We start from the raw sequence: 26,432 nt of genomic DNA, 5'->3' as shown, positions 1-26,432 counted from the left end.
CTTAGACGAAAACTGAGGCACAGAAAAATAGTGTAATTTGCCTGTGGTCACACAACTCATCAGTAGAAGAGTTCCAGGGCCCAGGCTCTTAACCACCACACCACACTGCCTCGTGTCTCGATGACTATTCTAAATTTTCAACAACCTCCTTGAACCACCACTTCAATAATCTCTTCAAACAACTTTCTGATTTACAGACAACATTGTCTTTGATCTCATCCTGAAAATAAAGGCACTCAGACTAGATTCCTCTCAATTTTTCTGGCCCATTACCTACAAATTTATCTTCAATCACACCCATCCTCACTTCAAGTCTCTCCTCTACTCAAAGCCAATCTTATACCTGTGCTCTTGAACCAAGACTCTCCTCCAGCTTTCATCAGACCTCCCCTCTCCTGTATCTTCAAACTTTCTCTCTGGCCTACTCTATCCTCACAGAAATAAGGAGTATAACTACCTACCTACCTGCCCTCCTACCTACCCACATACATACATACACACACACACATACATACATAAAACTCTTTCTTGACATACTACTATCCATATTCTACCCTCTTTTACTCATCCAAATCTTTTCATATCAATTTATACTTGCTCTCTCTTCCTGTCCCTTCCATACAGGAATCTGATTTCCAATGAACAATTACTCCATTGAAACTGCTCTCCCTAAGGTAATAATTTAACTGTCAGCTCTGAAAAATATTTTCTAGCCTCTACCTTTCTGAAATTCGGATGCATCTGCCATTGTTGATGGCTTGTGTCTTAAAACTCTATTTCCTTAGCTCACATGTAACCAGAGTCTCCTGGCCCTCTGCATACCTCTTTAACCATTCCTTCTCTCTCCTTCCTTAGGTCATCTTCTTCGACCAAATTTGTAATACATTAATTTCCTCTGCACTTCCATCTGTAAAAAAAAAAAATGAGGGACCTCATTCTCTTTGTGGCTTCAATACTGCCTTGCTGATGACTCCTTAAATTTTTTTTTTTTCCAATCTGGTCTTCTCCTTCTTGCTTCAGACTATTCAGTCAATCAACTACCTTCTGGACAGGAAAACCTAGATGTCCTTTAGACATCTCAAACACACAAGCCCAAAATTTAATTCATCAACTTCCCCCAAACCTAATCCTCCTCCATTATTCTCCATATCATGGAGCAGCATCACTCTCCATTTGGTTAGTCACACAAAAAAGAGAGTGATGATAAGCTTTTTCCCCTTCATCCAATCCACTGCCACAACTGCTGACTTTTCAACTCCTTCCTTCAACACACTGATTATTGTTCCTTTGGTTCAGATACCTATTATCTTTTATCTAATATAAAACATCAGCCTCCTTGCCTACAAATTCTCCCAACATATAGCCATTGAGTAGCCTACAAAAAATGGAAATTTAACCAGGTCACTCCATATCTTAAAACTCCTCAAAGATTCCCCATTGCCACAAGAAAAAACTCCACACATCTTGGGCTTCCCTAGTGGCGCAGTGGTTGAGAGTCCGCCTGCCGATGCAGGGGACACGGGTTCGTGCCCCGGTCCGGGAAGATCCCACATGCCACAGAGTGGCTGGGCCCGTGAGCCATGGCTGCTGAGCCTGCACATCCAGAGCCTGTGCTCCGCAACGGGAGAGGCCACAACAGTGAGAGGCCCGCGTACCGCAAAACAAACAAACAAAACAAACAAACAAAAAAACTCCACACATCTTGATCTGACTAGCCTAATAGTATTTTCTGCCAGGAAAATGACCTAAATAAAATTGTTGAGCTCTCACTTGATTATAAAGTGAAGAAAAGGGGGCACATACACATGCATACATATACACATCTCTAAAACAAGTAGCATACAATCCAATAGTAACCAGTGAAAATTAACATATTAGTCAGAGAGCATATCATGTAGTCCCTCACAGAATATTTTAATTTTACAGAGACTCTTGATGACACTTAATGGTAATAAGTCCTTAAGATACAGAGATTGGTAGCAAGTCATCTCAAGAGAAGAGAAAGCATTCAGTCAGTTCTGGCAGGGGAAAAAAGAAAAAGGTGGCACACCCAAACTTGGTAATTTGAGAATGATAGTTTAATTAAGGAACTATTTGTAAAGATGTAGACAGAGTTTAGGGGATAGGGAACAGGGAATAGTGCACAGCTCCAGAGGATCTGACAACAGCCAGAGACGTTACCATCCCAAGCCTGAAAGACAAAAGGAGTAAGTGATTACCATTATCTAGAGAGGGTTAGTTATATAGAGAGGGCCTCCTGACAGGTGCTATGGCTCTGGGGAGAGAAAAGCAGCCAATTCAAGGCAACACAAAGGAGTACGACGACTTCACTTTCCCCTCACCCTCTGATCTCTAACTGGTATCTCCCATTGGTATAATCCAACCAGAAGCCAAAGGGCAGGGAAGCTAGATGATATAGTTGGTAAAGGTCATCCTCCCAGGACACATACAGGGTGAGAAGGATAGAAAGTGGTTCTAGAAAGGTAAACAGAAGATATCCAGCCCTTTATAAAGCCAACTCTGACAAGTACAAATAATGTTATGTTTGTAAGAGACCTTAAAGAGGATATAGTTCCAAAATCTTCATTTTCCATATTAGGAACTGAGGCTTAGATAAGCAAGTGACATTTCCAAGGTCACATCATTACTTAGGAGTAAAACATGAACTGGATGCCAGGTCAGGTGATAATCTCCATTTTGGTAACCTCTTGGTCCCCCAACACAGTGCTAAATACATAAAAAAAAAAAAAATTCAGGGACTACCCTGGTGGTCCAGTGGTTAAGAATCCATCTTGCAATGCAGGGGACACCAGTTTGATCCCTGGTCAGGGAACTAAGATCCCTTGTGCCACGGAGCTACTGAGGCCACGAGCCACAACAAGGCAGCCCGCGTGCCTCAGCTACAGAGTTCATGTGCTCTGGAGCCCACACACCACAACTGGAAAAAAGCCCGGGCACTGCAATGAAGAGCCCACTGCAACAAAAGATCCCGTGTGCAGTAACTAAGACCCAATGCAGCCAAAAAATAAATAAATAAATACTAAAAAAACAAAAACAAAAAAAATTCAATACATACTTCTTGGATTGAATTTTGTAAAGTTCTTTTAGAAAATACAAAAGAACCAAAAGTAATTTGATATGACGTGAAAATTTCCCCTGTAGTCATTATGTTAGAAAGAAAAAAATACAAAAACAAATATCAAACTATATGAGTGTGTCTTTCTTCTGCAATCTAGCAAAATCAATATATAAAATGTTATGAAAATTGGGGGAAAATCTAAACAATTTCAAATGTTCAAAATAACCACATGTACCTATTCACAGACATGTTGACCTAAAGTCTACTGACCTGCTGTGTAAACAACTAGCATCTAAAAGATCTCTCATTTCTGAGTCATGAAAATAAATTAGCATAACAAAAAAGAAAACCATCAAAGGCTAATTGATGTAGTATAGACAATTTAATGTTTTTGTATTCTCCTAAAACATCATTAGAACTACTTCAAGTTACAGTCTACAAAATTCTGTTGATGATCAACATATACCCAAATCATCTAAGTTAATTAAATAATAAAGCTTTACCTATAAAATCTTAATAATCAGAAAACTCATTTCAAAGAATTTAGTTTCCCCACTCACACTTTTACAGGAAATTACATATACTCAAATTTATCAAAGAGAATAACAGTGAATGAATAGTTTCTGCTCACATTTGAACTTTTATGCAAAACATTAGAAAATAAAACCACAATGAGAGATTCATATAAAATATCCTTACTAAAAAAAAAAAAAAGCTTCTAACTCTATCACTGACATTTTATTTGAGGGAAAACTATACAAAGTATGTCCAATTTTTAAGAATCTTGAAAATAAATGTTTATAGCAAGCATACACATTTTATGTTAATTTTTAGCAATAGCAATACATTTACAAAAACTGTACTCACTGAATGCCTCTCTTAAACATCATGCAAACTTTACTTTCAATTTTGAACATTATGTAGATTTAAGCTAAACTATTTTTATTTAAAATATTCTTATAGACTTTGAGTGTGGTATATAGTACCTAATTGCAACATCCATTCATCTAGAATTCATCTGGAGATTATACTGTTATTCCTGGTTAATTAGTTTTCTACTCGAGTTTTTTTTACCCTATCTTTTTTTTTTTTTTTTGCGGTACACGGGCCTCTCACTGTTGTGGCCTCTCCCATTGCGGAGCACAGGCTCCAGACGCGCAGGCTCAGTGGCCATGGCTCACGGGCCCAGCTGCTCCGCGGCACATGGGATCCTCCCGGACCGGGGCATGAACCCGCATCCCCTGCACTGGCAGGCGGACTCTCAACACTGCGCCACCAGGGAAGCCCTACCCTATCTATTTAATACCATCAATACATAAATATGAAGAAAAGGTTTCTGCCCTGGTTAAAATAGTTGCCATAAGAAAATACCTGCAGAGCATTCAATGGAAACTCACATGGAAGAAGATCCTTCCTTCTCTTCCTTTAGGTATGAACATATATAATTCATCAAGTAGATCAGGAAAGATAAAATTAAGAAATCACATTCACAGCTCAAGTGGGTATTCTCTGTCACTTAATTTTTACACCAAACAGAGGTCAGTCTCTGAAAGGTAATAAGCCAACTAACAGGTTGAATATTAGCCCAAGACATTGAAGCTACAAACACATGGAAAGAAATTCAGCAAAATTCAAATAATTGACCAGGGATAGGTTTTCTCCAAGCTGGCACACTTTGAACTGTCAGTGCAATCTCTTTAGTGTACTGTTTTGTAAATGAATTTGTCAGGATTAGTACTAATAATAACATTAGTTTGATTAGTTGGATCTATGTTATAATGTTTATTCTACATAAAACAACAGCAATGAAAAGCTTTCAAATAAACTAAAGCCACTTTACAACATTTAGGTTTCTAAATGAAATATAATAATGCATATGGGTGTTTTAGAGTTTGGATGAAATACTGTTAATTATATCAAGGGAACAGTTTATCCTAAATACGAGTAAGAAAACAGTCTAGGTATGGAAGGTATAAAAAATCATTTTTAGCTTTTATTTGATCTATTCACAAAGCCAGAAAATAAAATTTTCCTTAAACTCCTAGGCCAGTGGGGCCAAAGTAATGATGCAGATTAGACATGGCAGCCATTCATATTTCAACTTACTTTACGTATTTACCAACTTCTCTTATCCCTTCTTTTTCCATTTCCCAAATTCCTTTACAGCTTTGATATTCAATGTGTTATCCAAGGTTTCCTTCTTTTTGCTTTGACAATCATATCTATTCTCAAGAGTTTAAATATCACCTGTGTGGTAAATTCAATCTCCATATCTAATTTCTAACTCTAGTCTCTCATTTCTGTTACTGGACATTCAAGTGAAAGCCCCCCTCTTCAAACACAATCATCCATCTTTCCATCTCTATTCCCAAATAAGCTTCAACTCCAGAAATTCCTTGTCAAACCTCAGGGCACTGAGAGAAAGTATCAAGGCTCCCCATATCCAAAAGGTAAAGTCCCATATCATTAGCAAGCCTTACAAATTCCTTCATGTTCTGAACATTTGCTTACCTGAGCACATGCTGCTTTCTCATGACTTTCTGCCTTTGCACAAATAGTTCTACCTAGAATTCCCTTCCTCTCCTCCTAGAATCCCCTTCCTCTCCTTATCCACTTAGAAAACTCCTTGTTATTTCTGAAGATGCATATTAGCCTTCATCTCCTTTGTGAAAACCCAGGTAGAACAGTTTCCCTCACTATTACATCAAAGCAACATATATATATATATATATATATATATATATATATGTATCTATCTAATTATATATAGATATAGATATAGATATAGATATATAATGGAATGTTTTATTCCAAAGAGCTCTTCTATTGCAGGCTATTTCTTTTTTGTAACCCTTGTACGTAATAAAGTGTCTAACATGAAAATGGTGTTTAATTCACGTCAGCATCATCCTGTACTTTTTAATTCCTAAATATCTCTCTAAAATCTGTGCAGGGCTTCCCTGGTGGCGCAGTGGTTGAGAGTCCACCTGCCGATGCAGGGGACAGGGGTTCGTGCCCCGGTCCGGGAGGATCCCACATGCTGCGGAGCGGCTGGGCCCGTGAGCCATGGCCGCTGAGCCTGCGCGTCCGGAGCCTGTGCTCCGCAACGGGAGAGACCACAACAGTGAGAGGCCCGCATACCACAAAAAAAATAAATAAAATTAAATTTAAATATCTGTGCATTCCTTTCCAAATCTACAATTATCACCACTCATTATCTTTGGTCAAAAGTCTCATTAAATCCATTCTCAATAATGTAGAGAGAATAATCTGTTTAAAAGGAAAACTTAATCATCTCTGACCTCCACATTCCTCTCCAGCCTCATCTTTCAAACCTCCCCTTTGCATCTTCAGCTCATTCAGTGGCTTGTTTACAATCCTTCATTCTTGCCATGCTCTTACCCAGCATAAAACCTTTATATATGTCCTCTCTTCTCTCTGAAGTGAATTCAACATCCATTTATGGTAAAAACTCTCAACAAAGTGGATATAGAGGGAACATACCTCAACATAATACAGGCCATATATGACAAGCCTAAAGCGAACATAATACTCAATGATGAAGAGCTGAAAGCATTTCCTCTAATATCGGGAACAAGACAAGGATGCCCACTCTCACCACTTTTATTCAACATAGTATTAGAAGTCTGAGCAACAGCAATCAGACAAGAAAAAGAAATAAAATGAATCCAAACTAAAAAGGAAGAAGTAGAACTGTCACTGTTTGCAAATGACATGATACTATACATAGAAAATCCTAAAGGCACAACCAAAAATCTATCAGAACTCATCAATGAATTCAGTAAAATTACAGGATACAAAATTAATATACAGAAATCTGTTGTGTTTCTATACACTAACAATGAACTATCAGAAAGAGAAATTAAGAAAACAGTCCAATTTACAATCACATCAAAAAGAATAAAATATCTAGGAATAAATCTAACTAAGGAGGTAAAAGAGCTGTACTCAGAAAACTCTAAGACACTGAGGAAATAAACTGAAGATGACACAGAGAGATGTAATGATATATTATGTTCATGAATTGGAAGAATTAACGTTGTTAAAATGACAGTATTGACTAAGGCAATCTACGTGATTCAGTGCAAACCATATCAAAATAGCAATGGCATTTTTTCACAGAACTACAACAAAGAATTCTAAAATTCATACGGAAACACAGAAGACCCCAAATGGCCAAAACAATCTTAAGAAAGAAGAACAAAGCTGGAGGTATAGTACTCCCTGATTTTTTAACAGAGCAGGGCCCTACGGGTTTTCTTGGGACAGAGCCCTCCCCACAGGTCCTCTGGTTTAGCTCCTCTCTGAAGTATCTAATGAATGTAAATTGGTGCAGCCACTATGGAAAACAGTATGGAGACTCCTCAAAAAATTAAAAATTGAACTACCACAGGATTCAGCAATTCCATTCCTGAGTATTTATCCAAAGAAAACGAAAACACTAATTGGAAAAGATATATATATATATACCCATATGTTTATTGCAGCATTATTTACAATAGCCAAGATATGGAAGCAACCTAAGTGCCCATCAAGATACATGGATAAAGAAGATGTGGTGTATATATATAATGGAATCATACTCAGACATAAAAGAATGAAATCTTCCCACTTGCAACAACATGAATGGACCTAGAGGTTATTACTCTAAGTGAAATAAGTCAGAGAAAAACAAATACTCTATGATTTCACTTAAATGTGGAATCTAAAAAACAAAACAAATGAATAAACATAATCAAAACAGACTCATAGATACAGAGAACAAACAGGTGGTTGCCAGAGAGGAAGGGGCTCAAGGGAGGAGAGAAATAGATGAGGGAGATTAAGAGGTACAAACTTCCAGTTGCAAAATAAATGAATCATGGGGATGAAATGTACAGCATAGGAATATAGTCAATAATAATGTAATATCTTTGTATGGTGAGAGATGGTAACTAGATTTATTGTGGCGATATTTTGAAATGTATAGAAATATTGAATCACTATGTTGTATGACAGGAACTAACATAGTGTTGAAGGTCAATTATACTTCAAAAACAAGCAAGCAAACAAACACACTCATAGAAAAAGAGATCGGACTTGTGGTCACCAGAGGTGGGGTGGGGGAGGGGGAACTGGAAGAAGGCAATCAAAAGGTACAAACTTCCAGTTATAAGATAAATAAGTACTAGGGATGTAATGTACAGCATGATAAATATAATTAACACTGTTGAATGCTATACATAAATGCTGTTAAGAGAGTAAATCCTAAGAGCTCTCATCTCAAGGAAAAAAAATTTTTTTCTATTTCTTCAATTTGGTATCTATATGAGATGATGGATAATCACTAAACTTATTGTGGTAACCATTTCATGATGTAGGTAAATCAAATCATTACAATACACACCTTAAATTTATAGTGCTGTACGTCAATTATATCTCAATAAAACTTGAAGGAAAAAAATGGTGTAGTATCTTCATATAACCTAAGCCATGCTCTCATATACTTTACATCATCCCTTGATTACTTAGAATACCTAATACAATGTACATACTATGTAAATAGTTGTAAATACAATGTAAATGTTTTGTAAATAGTTGCCTGTGAGCTGTAAATTCAAGTTTTGCTTTTAGAACTTTCTGGAATTTTTTTTTCTGAATATTTCGATCTGCAGTTAGTTGAATCTATGGATGTGTAACTGCAGATATGGAGGGCTGACTGTATTCTCCTTCACAGCTGTGGAAATTTCACATTCACCTTGATAATTATTTAATAAATGCCTGCCTCCTCCACTAAATTATAAGCTCCTTAGAGGCTAAGATCATGTTCAGTTTTGCTCCACATTGTATCCCCAACATCTAAGATCATGTCCAGTTTTACTCCACATTGTATCCCCAACATCAAGAGCACTGAACCTGTTACACAGAAGCTCAATAAATATTCACTGGAAAAATGAGGAAATGGTCTCATTTTCACACAGAAACTTAGACCTAACAGCTCATTGTCTTTTTTGTCAATTTCCCAAGGCTTTCTTCACTTCACCCAATCACTTGCCATATCTACCTTCTTAATGTTTCTCTTACCAGTACCTTTCTTTTCATTCTTGCTTTTGATAATTATTTCAACAAATATTTATAGGGTACTTTCTAGATGCCAGTCACTGTCTTCAGCATTGAGGATACAGTTGTAAAGAAACAGAAAAAAACACAAGCTTTGTGGAACTTAAATTCCAGAATACCATGGAGGGAGGGTGTGAGGGAGGGGCAACAATTAAGAAGCAAGATGGGGCTTCCCTGGTGGCGCAGTAGTTGAGAGTCCGCCTGCCGATGCAGGAGACATGGGTTCGTACCCCGGTCTGGGAAGATCCCACATGCCGTGGAGCGGTTGGGCCTGTGAGCCATGGCCGCTGAGCCTACGCGTCCAGAGCCTGTGCTCCGCAACGGGAGAGGCCACAACAGTGTGAGGCCCACGTACAGCAAAAAAAAAAAAGCAAGATGAAAATGAAAAAATATAGTATGTTACTGATAAGTATTAGGGATAAAGAAGAAAAGCAAGGAAAGGGGATATCAAACATTATGGGATGGTAGTTGAAATTTTAAATAGGGTGGCCAGGGATGACATCTCTAAAAAGGTGTCATTTGAATGAAGACCAGAAGTGAGGGAGCCAGTCATGTGGATATCTGAGGGATGACTATTCCAGGTTTTCTGACTTAACAGATGTGCTGTCTACTTTCACCTAGAAACTCCAGTTTGCTTAGATTAGCTCTATTGGAAAATTTAGTAGTGAGGACCTTGCTCTAAGTGAGCATACTAAGAAATAAGCACTAGCAGAAAAGATTAAAAATGCACCCAGAAATATATAGCCATGTAGGGATTTAGGGAAGGAAGAAATTAAGGCACTTAGAAAATCACTGTTACATAGAACAAAAAAGAATGGATATTCAAAATTACAACCTTAAGTCAATTTTAAAAAGTTTAATTTAGATGTATAGACTCTAAGGTAAGTAAGGTTATACTTTGGAAAGATTTATAAGACTTTTTACCCAAAAACCAATATAAAACAAAAGTAATGAACAAAAACATTTATAGAACTTAAAGTAGTAACTGGAATATGCAATCATCCTAATTTACAATCTAACATAAGTGTTAAAAATGGTTTATTGTTTTCTCATTTAACTAGTTAATTCTTGGTCTCCCATAATCACTGAAGTAAAAAGTATCAGAGACCTGCAATACTGTGGTTAACATCCTAAACTGACATAATGAGCTAGAGAGTAATGCTGTAATGAATCTTATTTAAAATGCAAATTAATATCTTGCTTTTCATATCATAATGCAAATGAATATCTGCCTTTGTATATCATAAAATTCTCTACTTTGTGGATATAATTATATATTATAAACTCAATTAGAGTTTGCTCTCTCTCAGCAAAATGAGCATCCATAAAATGGATTACCTTTGACCTATCATTTACTATTAGTTCTGTTAACAATATTAATAGTTTAGTTACTTATCCTGCCATTCAGGCTGCCTTTCCCTTACCTCCTTCAGGAAACTCTAAGCTATTTTTGGTGGGTGCCAGATCATATTCTTTGTTTCTTCAAAAATGAAAGAAAAATTTGTACCCTGTGGTAGACTGAATGTCCGTATCCACCCAAAGTTCATATGCTGAAATCCTAACCCCCAAAGATGATGGTATTAGGAAGGGGGGCCTTTATGAAGTACCTAAATCATGAGGATGGAGTCCTCACGAATGGGATTAGTGCCTTATAAAAGAGGCTCCACCATATGAGGACACAGCAAGAAGACACTGCTATGAAACAGGAAGAGGGCTTTCACAAGAACATCTGGCACAATGATCCTGGACTTACAACTATAGACTGAAAAATAAATTTCTGTTGTTTATAAACTACCACCTACTTGATGGTATTTCCTTATAGCAGCCCAAATGGACTAAGACATACCCAGTGGATGGTCAGTAAATAAAGTGAGCCATGAACAAAGAACATTTTGATTTATATGGTTACATCTTCAGAAGGATAAAACTCATTCATTAATCAGTTATAAAAAAAATTACTTTTTGAATTCTTTTCCATGTGTAATTATAAAACCAAATCTGTCAAGTCAGTTACCTTGGATGTAATAAAAAAATTCAAACCAGAACACACTGAAAACAAAAAAATTACAAAAAATGCCAGTTGTAGTTGGATACTTATTTACCTTTATCCTTTATCCTTCAGCATAATCGAATCAGAATTATGTCAATCCATAAATAGATTTTACAGGAAATGGAGAATTTGACACTAACACCACTTCTCACCCCTGGCTTTCAGAAGGTATAGTCACATTAAGAAGAACTGACTGAATATCCCTAATGTAAGTTTCTCGAAGAACTTCTAACACTTACTTTGAATAAATTCTGAAATAAAATATTTTATTTTATATGTTATTAACCATGAATTTAAGCTAATGGCTCTTCAGGGGAAAACAATAACTTTAGAAAAATCTCAGCAGTTTCTATAATGAACAAGATGTTACAAAAATATTAAACCAAGAAAACAGTATAAAACATTTCTCTCTCATAGTTGTCTGTCTCACTTAGAAATATCTGAAATATTCTGAAATATCTCACTTTGTATTTAAGCTCTCAAGTAGTCCTTAGCAAGAAAAGTTGGCTTCATGTTCATTCATTAAGGTAGTTTGCTGCTTTAATCATTTTAAATTAGAGCAAAATCAAGCCTTTCTATTCAAAAATGTTGGTTTCACATGTATTACTCAAAGAAGAAATCATCTTGGTGACAATATTCTGTACTAGTGGAAAAGTTAGTCTTCATAAGACCATTTTGAAGATCATTTCTAAAATGGGAGGAAGAATGGATGACTGAATTTGCTTTAATTATTTCATGATTTCTTCTATAAAGGAAGGTAAAATCAAAACCACAGAGAAGAGACATAAGGTAGCAAGGAGGCTGGAAAAAGAAGGGAAAACATATAGAGAAGATAGAAATTCATGAAGTTTGTCTCCCTTTTTAGTATTAACACTGTTTCCTGAAAACATCCTCTTACAGTTTCCTTCCCTTGACAGCACCCTTTCCCTCTATCTCCATCTCTAAGCCTCAGTTACTTGATGGCTCTAGTCAATTTATGCTATACCTTTCTTTGAGTTAACTTCTTTTGCTTTTCAAAAAGAAAAAAATATTCAACAAAAGAAAGAATTGGCTTTTTTCTGGAAATTTAATTATAAATACAGAAAAATACTGTATAGCACACAGAGCAAATGAATATGACGAGGATAAAATATATCCTTAAAATTATTACACAATGCAATATAACATCTCATACATTAAAGACTCAAGCAAACCAAGTGAAAAGTTTATAGGGAACAAGAAAAATTAAGTAGCCATAAAAGATGCATATAAATACTTCCTGAAACAACATTCATCAAAGTAAATAAAATCTTTAAATGCACATTACCTTCTGATAAATAATATTTGTTTCACCCAAAGGAGACAAAAACTAGCACCACAAAAAAAGAAAGAGAAAGAGAGTTCACAGATCATTACAACAAGATGAGTCACAATAAAGCTTTGCAACTTCGTTTATTATAAAATAACATTTTAAGTATTCTACTTACAGCTAAGTAGTTTGTTATACGAGGAGAAGGTAGTGGAAGAAGAGTAAAATAAAACGTTCTGAGAACTCACAAGGTCAAGGTACACTTCCTACCACTTTTAACAAAAATAATATGGGACCTAGAAAAAAAAAACCACTGGACCTAGCCTCTTGCAGTAACTATGATTAGACTATTGATCAGGGACTAGTGCTGACCTAAATAGACAGTAACTAGTACTCAGAATGACTCATGCAAATGTGCTTTGTGAACAGAAAAATCTCACCTGTTTCTCCTTTTTCTTTCTCTGAGCTTCCCTTACAGAATGGACCTTTGTTTTCTTCCTGAACTTGAAGAACTGCTCAAATAAATTTTAAAGTTCAGTACTTATGTCTGACATTTAGAAATGGAAGATCATTTTCGCAACCATGGAACCACATATATTTGGGGATTATTGCTGAACCAAAAACTGTAATTTCTAATTACCTTTTAAGTTAAATTTAAAACAAAAAAAAGAATCTTAAATTCTCATATTTGAATAGCAAACGTATAGGAAAGATTCATCTTCTGGGCTACAAAAAAGACCAAATTATAAGAAGATAATTTAAAGACACTGGATAGGCAAAAGAATCAATTAAGTTATTGGTCTTATTTATCCAATGTCCTTTATAATCTGCTTCTAAATTCTAATGAAGATAATTATATACAGGGATAAAAATGCATTAAGCCACTGATAGAAAAGCAAAAGTATTCTCACGGATACTAAACTTACTAGAAAGGGTGGATATCCATTCAAGAAATACACTGCAATTATTAAAGATTTCAATATGAAAACTAATGTAATTATACAGTTATTTATTTAAATAAATGTGCATAAAAATACATAAATGGAAAATAAGTATTTTAAATAGTACCACATCTTTAAGGGAAAATAAGCATGAATAAGTTATTCTCCTTTTAATTATAAACGATGTATATACTTCTAAAACTCTAAAGAACTGTTAAAGAAACTAACATTTTGGGCATGATTGAGTAGCTCATTTACCTAAAGACCTTATTTCTTTATATATGCCAAATAAAATTTGAAAAAATAACCCGAAAACTCATTTTTGCATCAATTTTTCACATTTCTTATAGCATGAACAAACATTTTATAAATAGCATTAAATATACACATTCCCATTAGAGAAAATATGCTAAATTTATCATTGGGATCCATACTCCCATATGCCCCACCCTAAAACTCTAAGAGGAATTTCTATATTTGATACTTTGAGTAAGATGGGTTTAACTAATACACATTAGAGCTGATAAATTGTAGTTTTTACAACAAAAAATTAGTGATAAAAATTATAATTAAATGATCAGATATAAGAATTCAATATTTAATTGTCTAATTGTTTTGTGTTTATTACTGTTGACTCCCTGAAAGATTTTAAATACCTTAACAACAGTATGTAAAATGTTCATCACATTACCAGGTAGTGCAGGCTACATATAAATGCTACTAATAGCTGAAATATCAGATAACATATTAAATAAATACGGTACTAATAAAATATTGCATATAATAAACACAAAGCTAATCATGAAATCCAATACTAATGGGATTTTAAAATATATATTAAAGACATATTTTAGAAGTATACATAGAAGAAATCTGCAAGAAATACAGAATCTGCAACAGTAAAATAAAAAAGCAACAGTATTTATTTTATTTGATGTTGGCATATAATTATAAAACAATCATCTATTTCTAGAGGCCATAATTTAATATAAAAAGAAGTGTTTTCTCAAAACAGTAACTTGCTCTTTTTTAAAACAAATTTTTATTATGTTAACATACATATAACTTAAACCCACCATCTTAACCATTTTTAAGTGTATTTTTCAGTGGTAGGTATTAAATACATTCATAATTTTGTGCAACCATGCCTACCATCCATTTACATAACTCATTTTATCTTTTCTATTAAAAAATAACTCCCCATTCGTCTCCCCCACAGCCCTTGGCAGCCACCATTCTACTTTCTGCCTATGAGTCTGACTACACTAAATGCCTCATGTAAATGGAATCATATAGTATGTGTCTTTTTATGACTGGCTTATTCACTTAGCAAAATGTCTTCATAGTTCATCCATGCTGTAGCATACTGAAGGATTCCCATCCTTTTTAAGGCTGAATAATACCCTATTTTATGTATAGGCCACATTTTTCTTCTCTCTTCACCCATCGATGAACATTTAGGTTAATTCCCTGTTCTAGGTATTATGAATAATGCTGCTATGAACATGGGTGTGCAAATACTGCTTCAAGACCTGCCTTTCAATTCTTTTGAGTATACCCTGAAGTGGAATTGCTGGATCATATGGTAATATTCTATTTTAAATTTTTTGAGGAACTGCCCTACTGCTTTTCACAGCATCTGTATCATTTTGCATTCCCACCAGCAGTGCACAGGAGTTCCAATTTCTCCACATCCTCACCAACCTTGTTTTCTGATGTTTTTGACAGTAGGCATTCTAATGGGTGTGGGGTGGTATCCCATTATAGTTTTGATTTGTATTTCCCTAATGATTAGTGATCTTGAGCATCAATTTCATGTGCTTATTGGCCATTTGTATATCTTCTTTGGAGAAATGTCTGTTCAAGTTCTTTGCCCATTTTTGAATCAGATTGTTTGTTTTGTGTTGTTGAGTTTTAAAAGTTCTCTATATATTCTGGATATTAAATCCATATCAGATATATGATTTGCAAATATTTTCTCCCATTCTGTGAGTAACCTTTTTAACTCTGTGAATAGTATCTTTTCATGCTCAATTTTTTAAAATTTTCATGAAGTACAATTTATCTATTTTTGTCTTTTGCTATCTGTCCTTTGGTGTTATATCCAAGAAATCACTGCTAAATCCAATGTTGTAAAGTTTTTGTTCTATGTCTTCTTCTAAGAGTTTTACAGTTTTAGGTGTTATATTTAGGTCTTTGATCCATTTAGAGTAAATTTTTTATGTAGTATTAGATAAGAGCCCAACTTCATTCTTCTCTCTGTAGATATCCAGTTTTCCCAGCACCATTTGTTAAAAAGACAGTCTTTCCCCGTTGAATGATCTTGTCACCCTTGTCAAAAATCATTTGACCATATATGTGAGGGTTTATTTCTGGGTTTTCTTTTCTATTCCATTGATTTGTATGTCTGATTTTATGCCAGTACCACACTCTTGATTACTGTACTTCTGTAGTAAGTTTTGAAATTAGGAAGCATGATTCCTCCAGGTTTGTTCTTTTTCAAGATTTTTTTGACTATTCAGGGTCCCTTTAGATTCCAGATGAATTTGAGGATGGATTTTGCTATTTCTACAGAAAACATCGTTGGGATTTTGGAACAAATTTCATTGAATCTGTAGACTGCTTTGGGTAATATTTTAACAATATTAAGTACTCAAATCCATGAAACCAGGATGCGTTTCTCTTTTTTATGTCTTAATTTCTTTTAGAAATGTCTTGTGGATTTCATTGTACAAGTCTTTCAACTCCTTGCTTAAGTTTACTCCTAAGCATTTTATTCTTTTCAATGTTATTGTAAATGGAACTATATCATAATTTCCTTTTCAGATTGTTGATTGTTCATGTATAGTGATTTTTGTGTGCTGCCTTTGTATCCTGCTACTTTACTGAATCTATTTATAAGTTCTTTAAGTTTTGTTTTGGTTTGGGTTTGTGTGTGGGATCTATAGGGTTTTCTACATATAAGATTATATCATCTGCACAGATAATATTACTTCTTCCTTTCCAATATGGATGCCTTTTATTTCTTTTTCTTGACTAACTGCTCCAGCTAGAACTTCTAGTAGTATGTTGAACAGAATTGGTGAAAGTGGGCATCACTGCTTTGTTCCTGATCTTAGGGAAAACACTTTCAGTCTTTCACAGAGTATGATATTTACTGTGGGTTTTTCCACATAAGGCTTTTATTAGGTTGAGGGAGTTTCCTTCTATTCTAGTTTGTTGAGTGTTTTTACAATGAAAAAGTGTTAAATTTTGTAAAACGTTTTTTCTGCGCTGATTAAGATGATTACATGTTTTTTCCCTTCATTTTGTTGATGTGGCATATTACACCGATCAATTTTTGTATGTTGAACCATCCTTGCATTCCAGGAATAAATCCTACTTGGTCATGGTGTATAATTCTATCAATGTGATGCTGAATTCTGTTTGCTAGTATTTATTGAGGATTTTTGTGTCAGTGTTTATAAGGGATATTGGTCTGTAGTTTTCTTTTCTCGTAGTGTCTTTGTCTGGCTTTGGTATCAAGAAAATGCTGGCCTCATAGGATGAGTTAGAAAGTATTTCCTCCTCTTCAGTTTTTTAGAAAAGTCTGAGAAGGGTTAATATTAATTCTTCTTTGAATGTTTAGTAGAATTCACCAGTGAAGCCATCAGATCTGGGGCTTTTCTTTGTCAAGAAATTTTTTGATTACTGATTCAATCTCCTTACTAGTTATAGGTCTACTCAGATTTTCTATTTCTTCATCATTTAGTCTTGGTAGCTTCTGTGGTTTCTAGGAATTTATCCAATTAATCTAGGTTATCCAATTTGTTGGCATACAACTGTTCATAGTACTCTTATAGAAACCTTTCTATTTCTGTAGAACTGGAGGTTATGTCCCCGGGACATTTTTCAGTTTAGTAATTTGACTCTTCTCTCTTTTTCTCTTAGACCTTCCAGCTAAGACTGTCAACTTTGTTGGTCCCTTCAATTTGGTTCCATTAATTTTCTTCATTGTTTTTCTTTGGGTTTCATTATTCTTCTTTTCCTAGTTGCTTAAGTTGTAAAGCTAGGTTGCTGATTTGAGAACTTTCTTGTTTTTTTAATCTAAGCATTTATAGTTATAAATTTCTCCCTTAGCACTTCTTTTACTGTGTGTCTTCAGTTCTGGTATATTGTGTTTTTGTTTTCATTCATCTTTAATATTTTCTAATTTTCCTTGTGATTTCTTTGATCCATTGGTTGTTTAAGAGTGTGTTGTTTAATTTCCACAAATTCATGAATTTTCCAGATTTTGTTCTGTTATTGATTTCTAACTTCATCCCATTGCTACTGGAGAAGATACTTTAAATGATATCTGTCTTTTAAAATCTATTGAGACTGAATTTATAGCTTAACATATGGTTTACCCTGGAAAATATCCCATGTGCACTTGAGACATCTATATGCTGTTGATGTTGGGTAGAGTGTTCTGTAAATGTTAGATCTAGTTGGTTTATTGTGTTAAGTCCTCTATTTCCTTATTTACATTCTGTCTGCTTGTTCTATAGACTATTGTGAGTGAGGCAGTGAAGTCTCTAACTATTATTGTAGCACTGTCTCTTTCTCCCTTCAATTCTGTCAGTTTTTGCTTCATTTATTTTGATTGTCTGACATTAGGTGCATAAATATTTATAATTGCTTTATCTTATTGCTGTACTGAACCTTTAATTAACATTTTTTTACTAAAATGGCCTCTTTGATTTAATTAAAATTCTCTTACTACTTCTATTTAATTAAAAATTAAGGTGAGATTCCAGGAAAATTGTTTAAAAAACAGTTACATTTTTATTATTTATTTACCTGTGTGAATCCAAATTGTGCAAAAAAAAAAAAGACACTGATGTTGATTTCAAAGTTTTTGCACTCAACAAAATGTCTCACTGTTATATAATGCATAATGGACTTGATAACAAGTAAATTACATAAACAAATTCATACTATACAATACCATTTTTAACCTGTTTTATATTTGGGATGGATTGTTTATTAGAGAGAGAAAAAAAGAATACCACTGTTAAAAAGTAGATGAGAGGGCTTCCCTGGTGGTGCAGTGGTTGAGAGTCCACCTGCCGATGCAGGGGACACGGGTTCATGCCCCGGTCCGGGAGGATCCCGCATGCCGCGGAGCGGCTGGGCCTGTGAGCCATGGCCGCTGAGCCTGCGCATCCGGGGCCTGTGCTCCATAACGGGAGAGGCCACAGCAGTGAGAGGCCCACATACCGCCAAAAAAAAAAAAAAAAGTAGATGAGAACAGTATTCTATGGCTACACCATGGTACCTTCCAGGAGAAACATAAAATATAAGTCTTAACGAGGGAATGTCAAATAAGCTAAGGGGAAAATTTACAGACTGTACTAATTTTCAGAATTGTCAGGCAAAAATTTTTGCCATTATATAATCTACAGATATCTAATGGCAACAACCATGAGGGTCCTATCCAGTATTATTCACATTAGCTAGAGAGCCAACTCTACATATTTCTTCCTAATGCTACATTCAGTGACACCAGGTTAGTAGCTTGAAATGTGCATGGTAAGAATTTGTATTTCATGGGAATCTTCAAGCAAAATATATCAAGGTTTTTTTATTATTTTTAAATCCATACCCCACCCTGATCCACACACTAGGTTGTTAAGTATTTACCAGTACAACACTGGAAATATTACATTCCTGAAGGTATTTTGATACATAGGTCACTTAACTAGCTACACAATGCTTTAAAACGGAAACATTTTTCAAATAAACAATGGTAGAAAGAAGTGTAAAATAAAAATTTGCTTCCAAGAAAGCTATATGTTAAAAAATAAAGGAGAGGACACTGCATCTTGACACAGTCCATTCTATCTGAAATTTAATAGTTCTTTCTTTAGGAAAAAAAATGCATCTCCCTACATGTGCTATAGCACAGGTCCTGTCTCATATAAAAGTTCTTAACTTTTTCAATAATTTGAGTTTAAACAAAATAAACTCCTCCTTTCTGTTATTGATCAGCCTTTAATATTTAAAGACAGTAAACCTATAGTCCCAGGATTTTCTCTTTGATGTTCACTCTCTGTTTAAAGATTATAAAGGATTTAAAGTAAAACAAGTGAAATACTGCAATTGATGTTAAGAAAAATCCATTATATAGAGCATAGGGCATTTTTTAGAAAGAAAATTATCATATCTTGTACCATGACAGCTTTGGTAAATCAAGTGATGATGAAATTAGTGTAAAATGTTAGACTATCAAAATAGATAAAATACTTATTTTAAATATTTAGAAACCCAACCTTATAACCTTAGCCTGACATTTATCATAATTTATTTTGCATCAGTTAGGTACCAGCTCATTTTCTCAGTCCTCATATCTGTTCCTTCCCCAGATTTCTCCAGTTACTTCATCAGACTGGGCCTGCCACACTGAGGCTGGAATCATAAGTCTTGAGCCTGAGAAGCTACCATAGTACCCGAGGGACATTCCTTTTATCTGTGCCTCACATCTGTCCTCCAGTTTTCTCTGACTTTTATTCACTCCCTTAAAAATCCTTACAAACCCACCATGTTACAGTCCTTATGCTAGGCCCTGAAGATATAACGATACAATGGTAGACAAGATAAACATGTCCATGATTTTCACGGAGGGCAGTCTGCTAGGAGAGATGTCCACTGAATAAATAATCTCATTAAAAAATTATAATTATAAATTATTATAAGTGCTATGAAAGAAAAGTATATGACTCCACGGATGTATTAATCAGGAGACTGCTCTCCTCTGTAGGCTCCAGAAAAGCTTCCCTGAGAAAGTGAAATTTAACTCAAGATCTGAAGAATGGTTCAGGCAAAAGAAACAGTACTTTTTCAGTTCCAAACATGTTGGTTCCACCTTTGCTGGAACTTTTATTTCCACCTTTGCTGCCTCCTGGCATTTTTCTCCTGAATTTTATTGTATCTAGCTACCAGTGCTGACCTTCCTATCCCCATAATATCATCAGATAATGTTTATTGAGCTCATACTACTCAGAAGATACTATTCTAAGCGATTTACATAAATGAACTCATTTAACCCTTACAATGACCATATGAGATAGGTTGTATTTCTTCATTTTACAGATGAGAAATCTGAGGCAGAGGCATGATAAGTTACTTATAAGTTACACAAGAAATTACATATGATGTTATTACACATAAGTTACACATGAAATTACACATGATTACAGATGAAATTACACATCTACTGGTACTAGTCCTTGCATGACCATCATGTCCCTCATAACTTATCACTCCTATAGAAACTCTAAGGCACCAAGCTACATTAGCAATACTACTGGGCAAAGAATACCAAGACTCCTATATCCTTCAACCTGCTAACATTTTCAACTGGACAGGATCATGCATTTTTCTCCAGCTTTCAGAAATAAGGAATTGACCAAAGTAGCCTACACTAAAACATCCTCAGGAGCAAAAAAAATGTCTGTAGAATAAGTAATACTTTCTTACAAAAATTATTCACCCAGACTATGAAATAATGAAAACAAGGCAAGGAGAAGAATTATAATTTATTTAACCCCTTCTGTACCTCCCAAGGAAGAGGAAGAGGAATTTTTTTCTTTTAATTCAAACTCATAAATATTTTGCATGTATTTGCAAAACTAAGTTAATATGTAGTGAATTGGCTATGATGCAGAAGAAATTACCAAAATCAATTATTTTCTTTAAGTAAGCATCTTTTAAATATTAAAGAAAAGGAAATAATTATTAAATGAATGAGGCCTCACTCAAAACTACATTTAAAGTTCCTGTTATGATCAAAGTTTCACTTGCAAATTTATCATTGAAGGTGATGTGAAAAACAATAATTAAGTAGGTGATTGATACAGGTGAATGTACGACTCATAGTTTGCAAAGGAAAATGATTTTGGAGAAAAGGCTCAGGAAGAAAAGCAGCAAATAATGGGTGCTGGAAGAAATGAAGAACTTTCCTGTCCAAGGACTGTCAGTAGTTCTTTATTACTTGAAGATTAAGGGAATAGTGAATAAAGCTGTCTGCCAGACAGCAGAAATGGTAAGAAATAACATTGTCTCTAAGTGTACCTCACATTAAATTTCTCATAAATAACATTCATAAAATTAAACTTTCTATAAAAAGTTACTAGAAAACCCAACTGAAATCAGAACAATGGAAATGTCAAAATAAACCAACATTACAATTGTCACGAACTTGAACAGAATGAAACAGCAGGGTAGGTCAAGTTGTAGAATTGCCTAATTTTATTCTACTTGGTTTTTGAAAAAAGTGAAATCCAGTACTGAATTAGAAGGAGACTTAGCCAGGTTTGTTTCTGTTTGGTTGTTTTTCTACTTCATGGGTTATTGCAAAATAAACATTTGGTTTTTGTTACTAGGGTTCAGCAAATTTATACAATGAATTTGGTTTTTGGTTCCAGAGATCAAATTCAAGCCATCAAATCCAGTTCCACATTTTTACTAACTGCCCCTCCCCTCTCATATATATCTCAAATATATATATTTACACATACATTTTAAAACTCACATTTTGGTATGAGTTTTAATTACTATCCTTGCCTTATGAATCTTTAAAGGAAGTGAAGAGAATTTCATTTTGATGAAGTCATACTTAACAGGAAGTTTTATCCAATTTAATTTTTTAACTTACATTTTCATGTATATTTTGGAGTCCCTACTATGTGACAGCATTTAGTCAGATACTTTAAACACATCATCTCATTTAAGAATACTGGATTTGGGCTTCCCTGGTGGCGCAGTGGTTGAGAGTCCGCCTGCTGATGCAGGGGACATGGGTTCGTGTCCCGGTCCAGGAAGATCCCACATGCTGCGGAGCAGCTGGGCCCATGAGCCATGGCCGCTGAGCCTGCGCATCCAGAGCCTGTGCTCCGCAACGGGAGAGGCCACAACAGTGAGAGGCTCGCATACCGCAAAAAAAAAAAAAAAAAGAATACTGGGTTTATTTCATTATATATATACTGCCTGCCTGAGGACAAGGTAAACAGAATATTTTTTATGATAAAGCAACCTAAGTCCTATCACTGATGGCTTTTTAAGAGCTGTGTGTATGTGTTCACACACACATGCGTGCTAGACAATGGGTTCAAATCTATAGTCTTGTTATAGAATCTTTGCTCTTAACTACTAAGCCACTATATGTTGGGAAAAGAAACAAAAAATGGCTTTTAAAATGAATATAACTGATTTAGGTAATAATAGTAGCTTCTAGAATAAGAGATCATAGTTTGGAAGTCAGTATGCTAATTACTATCAGCATGAAGTTATAAACAGACATTTAATGAAAATTTACTATGATAAAGATTTCTTTTCCTTTTGTAAATGTGATTAATTTTCAGAAAGACTAGTTTTTTCTTTTTGGATATTGTAACACCTAACATTTTTGTGATCTTTTTATAGATTTTAAAGATTTTCATACCTAAGACCTTATACAATCCTGTTAGCAACACTATAAATAAGGCAAGCATGATGGATAATTTTATATGTCAACTTGGCTGAGCCATAGTGCCCAGATATTTGGTCATACATTACTCTGGATGTTTCTGTGAAGGTATTTTTTAGATAAGAATTAACATTTAAATTGCTGGACTGAGTAAAGCAGATTACCCTCCATATAATGGGTGGGTCTCATCTAATCACTAGAAAGCCTTAATAGAACAAACACTGACCTCCCTGGAACAAGGAGGAATTCTGCCAGCCAACTGCCTTTGGACTCAACCTGGAAATCTTACCTGGGTCTCTGGCCTACCAGTCTACTGTGCAGATTTTGAATTTACCAACCCTCTATAATCACGTGAGTTAATTCCTTAAAATCAATCAAACAATCTCTCTTTCTCTCTCTCTTTATACACACATACACCATACACCCCCACCACACACACACACAAACACACACACACACACACACACACACATATCCTGTTGGTCCTATATCTCTGGAGAACTCTCAGTAAGACAGAAAGGTTGCTGAAAACTAAGCCTAAGAAAACAGGGGACAGGAATTCCGATTTTTATCTTTGTCTCCAGTCATTCCTAAAAAGATACGAAAATTCTCAAGAAGCTATATTAGAATTCAGTGTTCATACCCTAACCACATAGCTGGAATAATGTTATTTTCCTTTTAAAACTGTTTTTGACAAAACTAATCAACTCTGGAAAACAGCTTAGCAGATTCTCAAAAAGTTAGGCAAAAAGATACCATATGACCCAGTAATTCCACTCCTAGATACATGCCCAAGAGAACTGAATACATGCCCCCACAAAAACTTGTACATGAATGTTCATAGCAGCATTACTCAGAGTAGTCCAAATGTGGAAACATAAATCTCATCAATTGATGAATGAATAAAAAAAAAAGTCGTATCCATACAATGGAATGATTCAGGAATAAAAAGAAATGAAGTACCGACAAACGCTAAAATGTGGATAAATACTGAAAACATGCTAAGTAAAAGAAGGCAGGCGGAAAAGACCACATATTGTATGAATTAATTGATATGAAATGTCCAGATTAGACAAATCCACATAGACAAAAAATAGATTAGTGGTTTTCAGGGGCAAGAAGGGGGTCAATGGGGAGTGAATGCTAATGGGTATGGGGTTTCCTACTGAGATAATAAAAATGTTCTTGCATTAGACAGTGGTGACAATTGCATAAGCTCGTGAATATACTAAAAAACACTGAATTGTACACCTTAAAATTGTGAATATTAAGTGAATTATATCTCAGTTAAAAAGTGTTAGAAAATATAAAACTAACCAACTTACCTGCCTTTTTTGTGGTGCCAAACAACGAACAACTTCATCCACCATCACTGGAATATGTAATTTAGTCATCACTTCAGAATCTCTGTCTTGTAACTCCTGAGCTCCAGTTTGATCTGTTTGCTCCTGGGCTTCATATTCATTACATCTTTCTGCTGTAGCATGTATTTTTTTTGGCCAGACACCCAAATTAAATATGCCAGATTCCAACCAGCACGAAAGAAATTTTTTATAGATTCTACAAAAATATGGGTATTGAAGCATTCTGTAGATCAACAAATCTAGAAAAAAATTTAAAATATCATGATTGTTGGCTTTTTTCAAAAGAATGTTATAATACTTGGGGGAAAGCAGATTAGTATGAAATATTTAACACAGGAAAAATACGTAAAACTCATAATCTCAGAAAAGTGAAGGTAACTACCCTCCTTATGCAAAGTAAGGAACCCAAGAGAACCCCAGAAACTATTTGAAAATACAATTTTTTATGTGGCCTGATAAGCTCTGAGACCATTAATGTTTTAACCATCAGAGATGTGAATATTGATTAATCAGTCATCATTTTTCTAAAAGGGATTAAAAACATTATTCTATTTTAGGTTCACATGGTCTTTTATTTCAAGCTCTTCTAATTGTTTTTCTCATAATGCTAAATCTTCATTTTCAATTTAACTTTGTTTGAAAAATTGTCCCTGAAAAAAGACTATGCATGTAGAACCAAAAAGAAAAGGTTATCAGTCTATGAAAATCTTACAGATTTGTCATGGATATGCTCTGACGAAATCATCTCACCATAGCTTATATCAGTGAAATACATATCATTTTAAACTATAACTTTATAAACACTCCACTGAACACACTTTGGCACTTCATATCATTTTAATTATCTGCTCCCTGCCCCATGCCCCCAAAAAAGCAAGTAAATAACTGATACATTCCTTCACTTTCTCTTACTTGCTCCATTTTATTCTGTAATCTGTAATTCTTTAAAATGGAGAGGAAAAAAGTAATTTATGAAATATATTAACAGAACACCTTTTGAATGTTCTTTACCCATTTGGATGCAAGCAACATTTTTGATATTATTAAAGTTTAATTAAATATTAAAGTAAATAACAATTTAACACTACTCTTTTCCTTCCTCATGTATTATGAGTTATTTAAAAGTAAGAACCACACCTTTATATCCACAAAATCAGATGCACACTAGGCGCTTAGTACGTGTTTTCTGGAAAAAAATAAAAATATAAAAGAATGGATGGATAAATTCCAGATTCTATAGAATTAACCTTGCTTTAGAAAATTTTACTTGTCTCACTGACCCTACCAAAAACCACATTCTCAAAATATTTAAGAAACATAAATCTTGATTAAATATGCCTTCCCTTCCTTTTGCATTAGAAAATGAAGAATAATGTTGAAAAGTCAATCACATGTAATGACTAGAAAATAAATAAAAATACATATTTGATATTGTATCAATATAATATCAGTAAGATATAACCTTGAGGATATCAAAGACATAATTCACAGAATTATGTTGTAAATGTGACACAGAAACAATATGGCAAAAAAAATTTTTTAATGAGTGTTTTAAGTGAGATTTTGGATGTTCAGCAGTAACAAATTAGCCAAATTATGAATTATGCCTTATGTTTTCCAGAAAGTTTACAGAAGTATGCCAAACTATGCTCTAACTTAGCATTTCTAACATATTTCAAAATAAAATCTAGCTCTAACTTACCATTTCTAACATATTTCAAAATAAAAGCTAACATTTATTGAGCCCTTACTAAGTAGCACTTACTATTCTAAGCACACTACATGTACTAACTCATTCAGTCCTTACCCCAACTCTTAAAGGTAGGTACTATTATTATTTCCATGTTGCACAAGAGGAAGACAGAAAAGTAATTTGCTGAAAAGTCACATAGCTAGAGAGCCATAAAGCTAGAACTGTAACATCAGCATTCTATCCCCAGAACTTTTTCTCTTAACCTATATGCTATAAACACAGCCCACTGGCTCTATTTAATACACTCATGTAACTGAATGGTACTTTGATTACACTGTGACTAGGTATTTGTAGTATTCCATGAATTAGATTCATTTTTTTAAGGAGCCAATATGTTATTGCTTGGTCCT

The 26,432-nt window shown here is 34.5% G+C and overlaps 1 protein-coding gene across 4 annotated transcripts in view; it reads right to left on the bottom strand.

The window, feature by feature from the left end:
• METTL15 (methyltransferase 15, mitochondrial 12S rRNA N4-cytidine) overlaps window positions 1-26,432 on the bottom strand; it is a 379,555-nt gene that overhangs the window by 349,740 nt on the left and 3,383 nt on the right. For all 4 annotated transcript variants that reach the window (XM_081241338.1, XM_081241341.1, XM_081241337.1 and 1 more), the window contains exon 2: window positions 24,291-24,568. In XM_081241338.1, the coding sequence (XP_081097464.1) occupies window positions 24,291-24,551 (261 nt within the window). In that variant the 5' untranslated portion in view covers window positions 24,552-24,568. The remainder of the gene's footprint in view (window positions 1-24,290; window positions 24,569-26,432) is intronic.

The sequence above is a fragment of the Mesoplodon bidens genome (genome assembly GCF_964165515.1).
Source record: "Mesoplodon bidens genome assembly, chromosome: 7".
Taxonomy (NCBI): Eukaryota; Metazoa; Chordata; class Mammalia; order Artiodactyla; family Ziphiidae; genus Mesoplodon; species Mesoplodon bidens.
The sequence above is the reverse complement of the archived record's forward strand: the minus strand, read 5'-3'. Positions and strand labels throughout refer to the sequence as shown.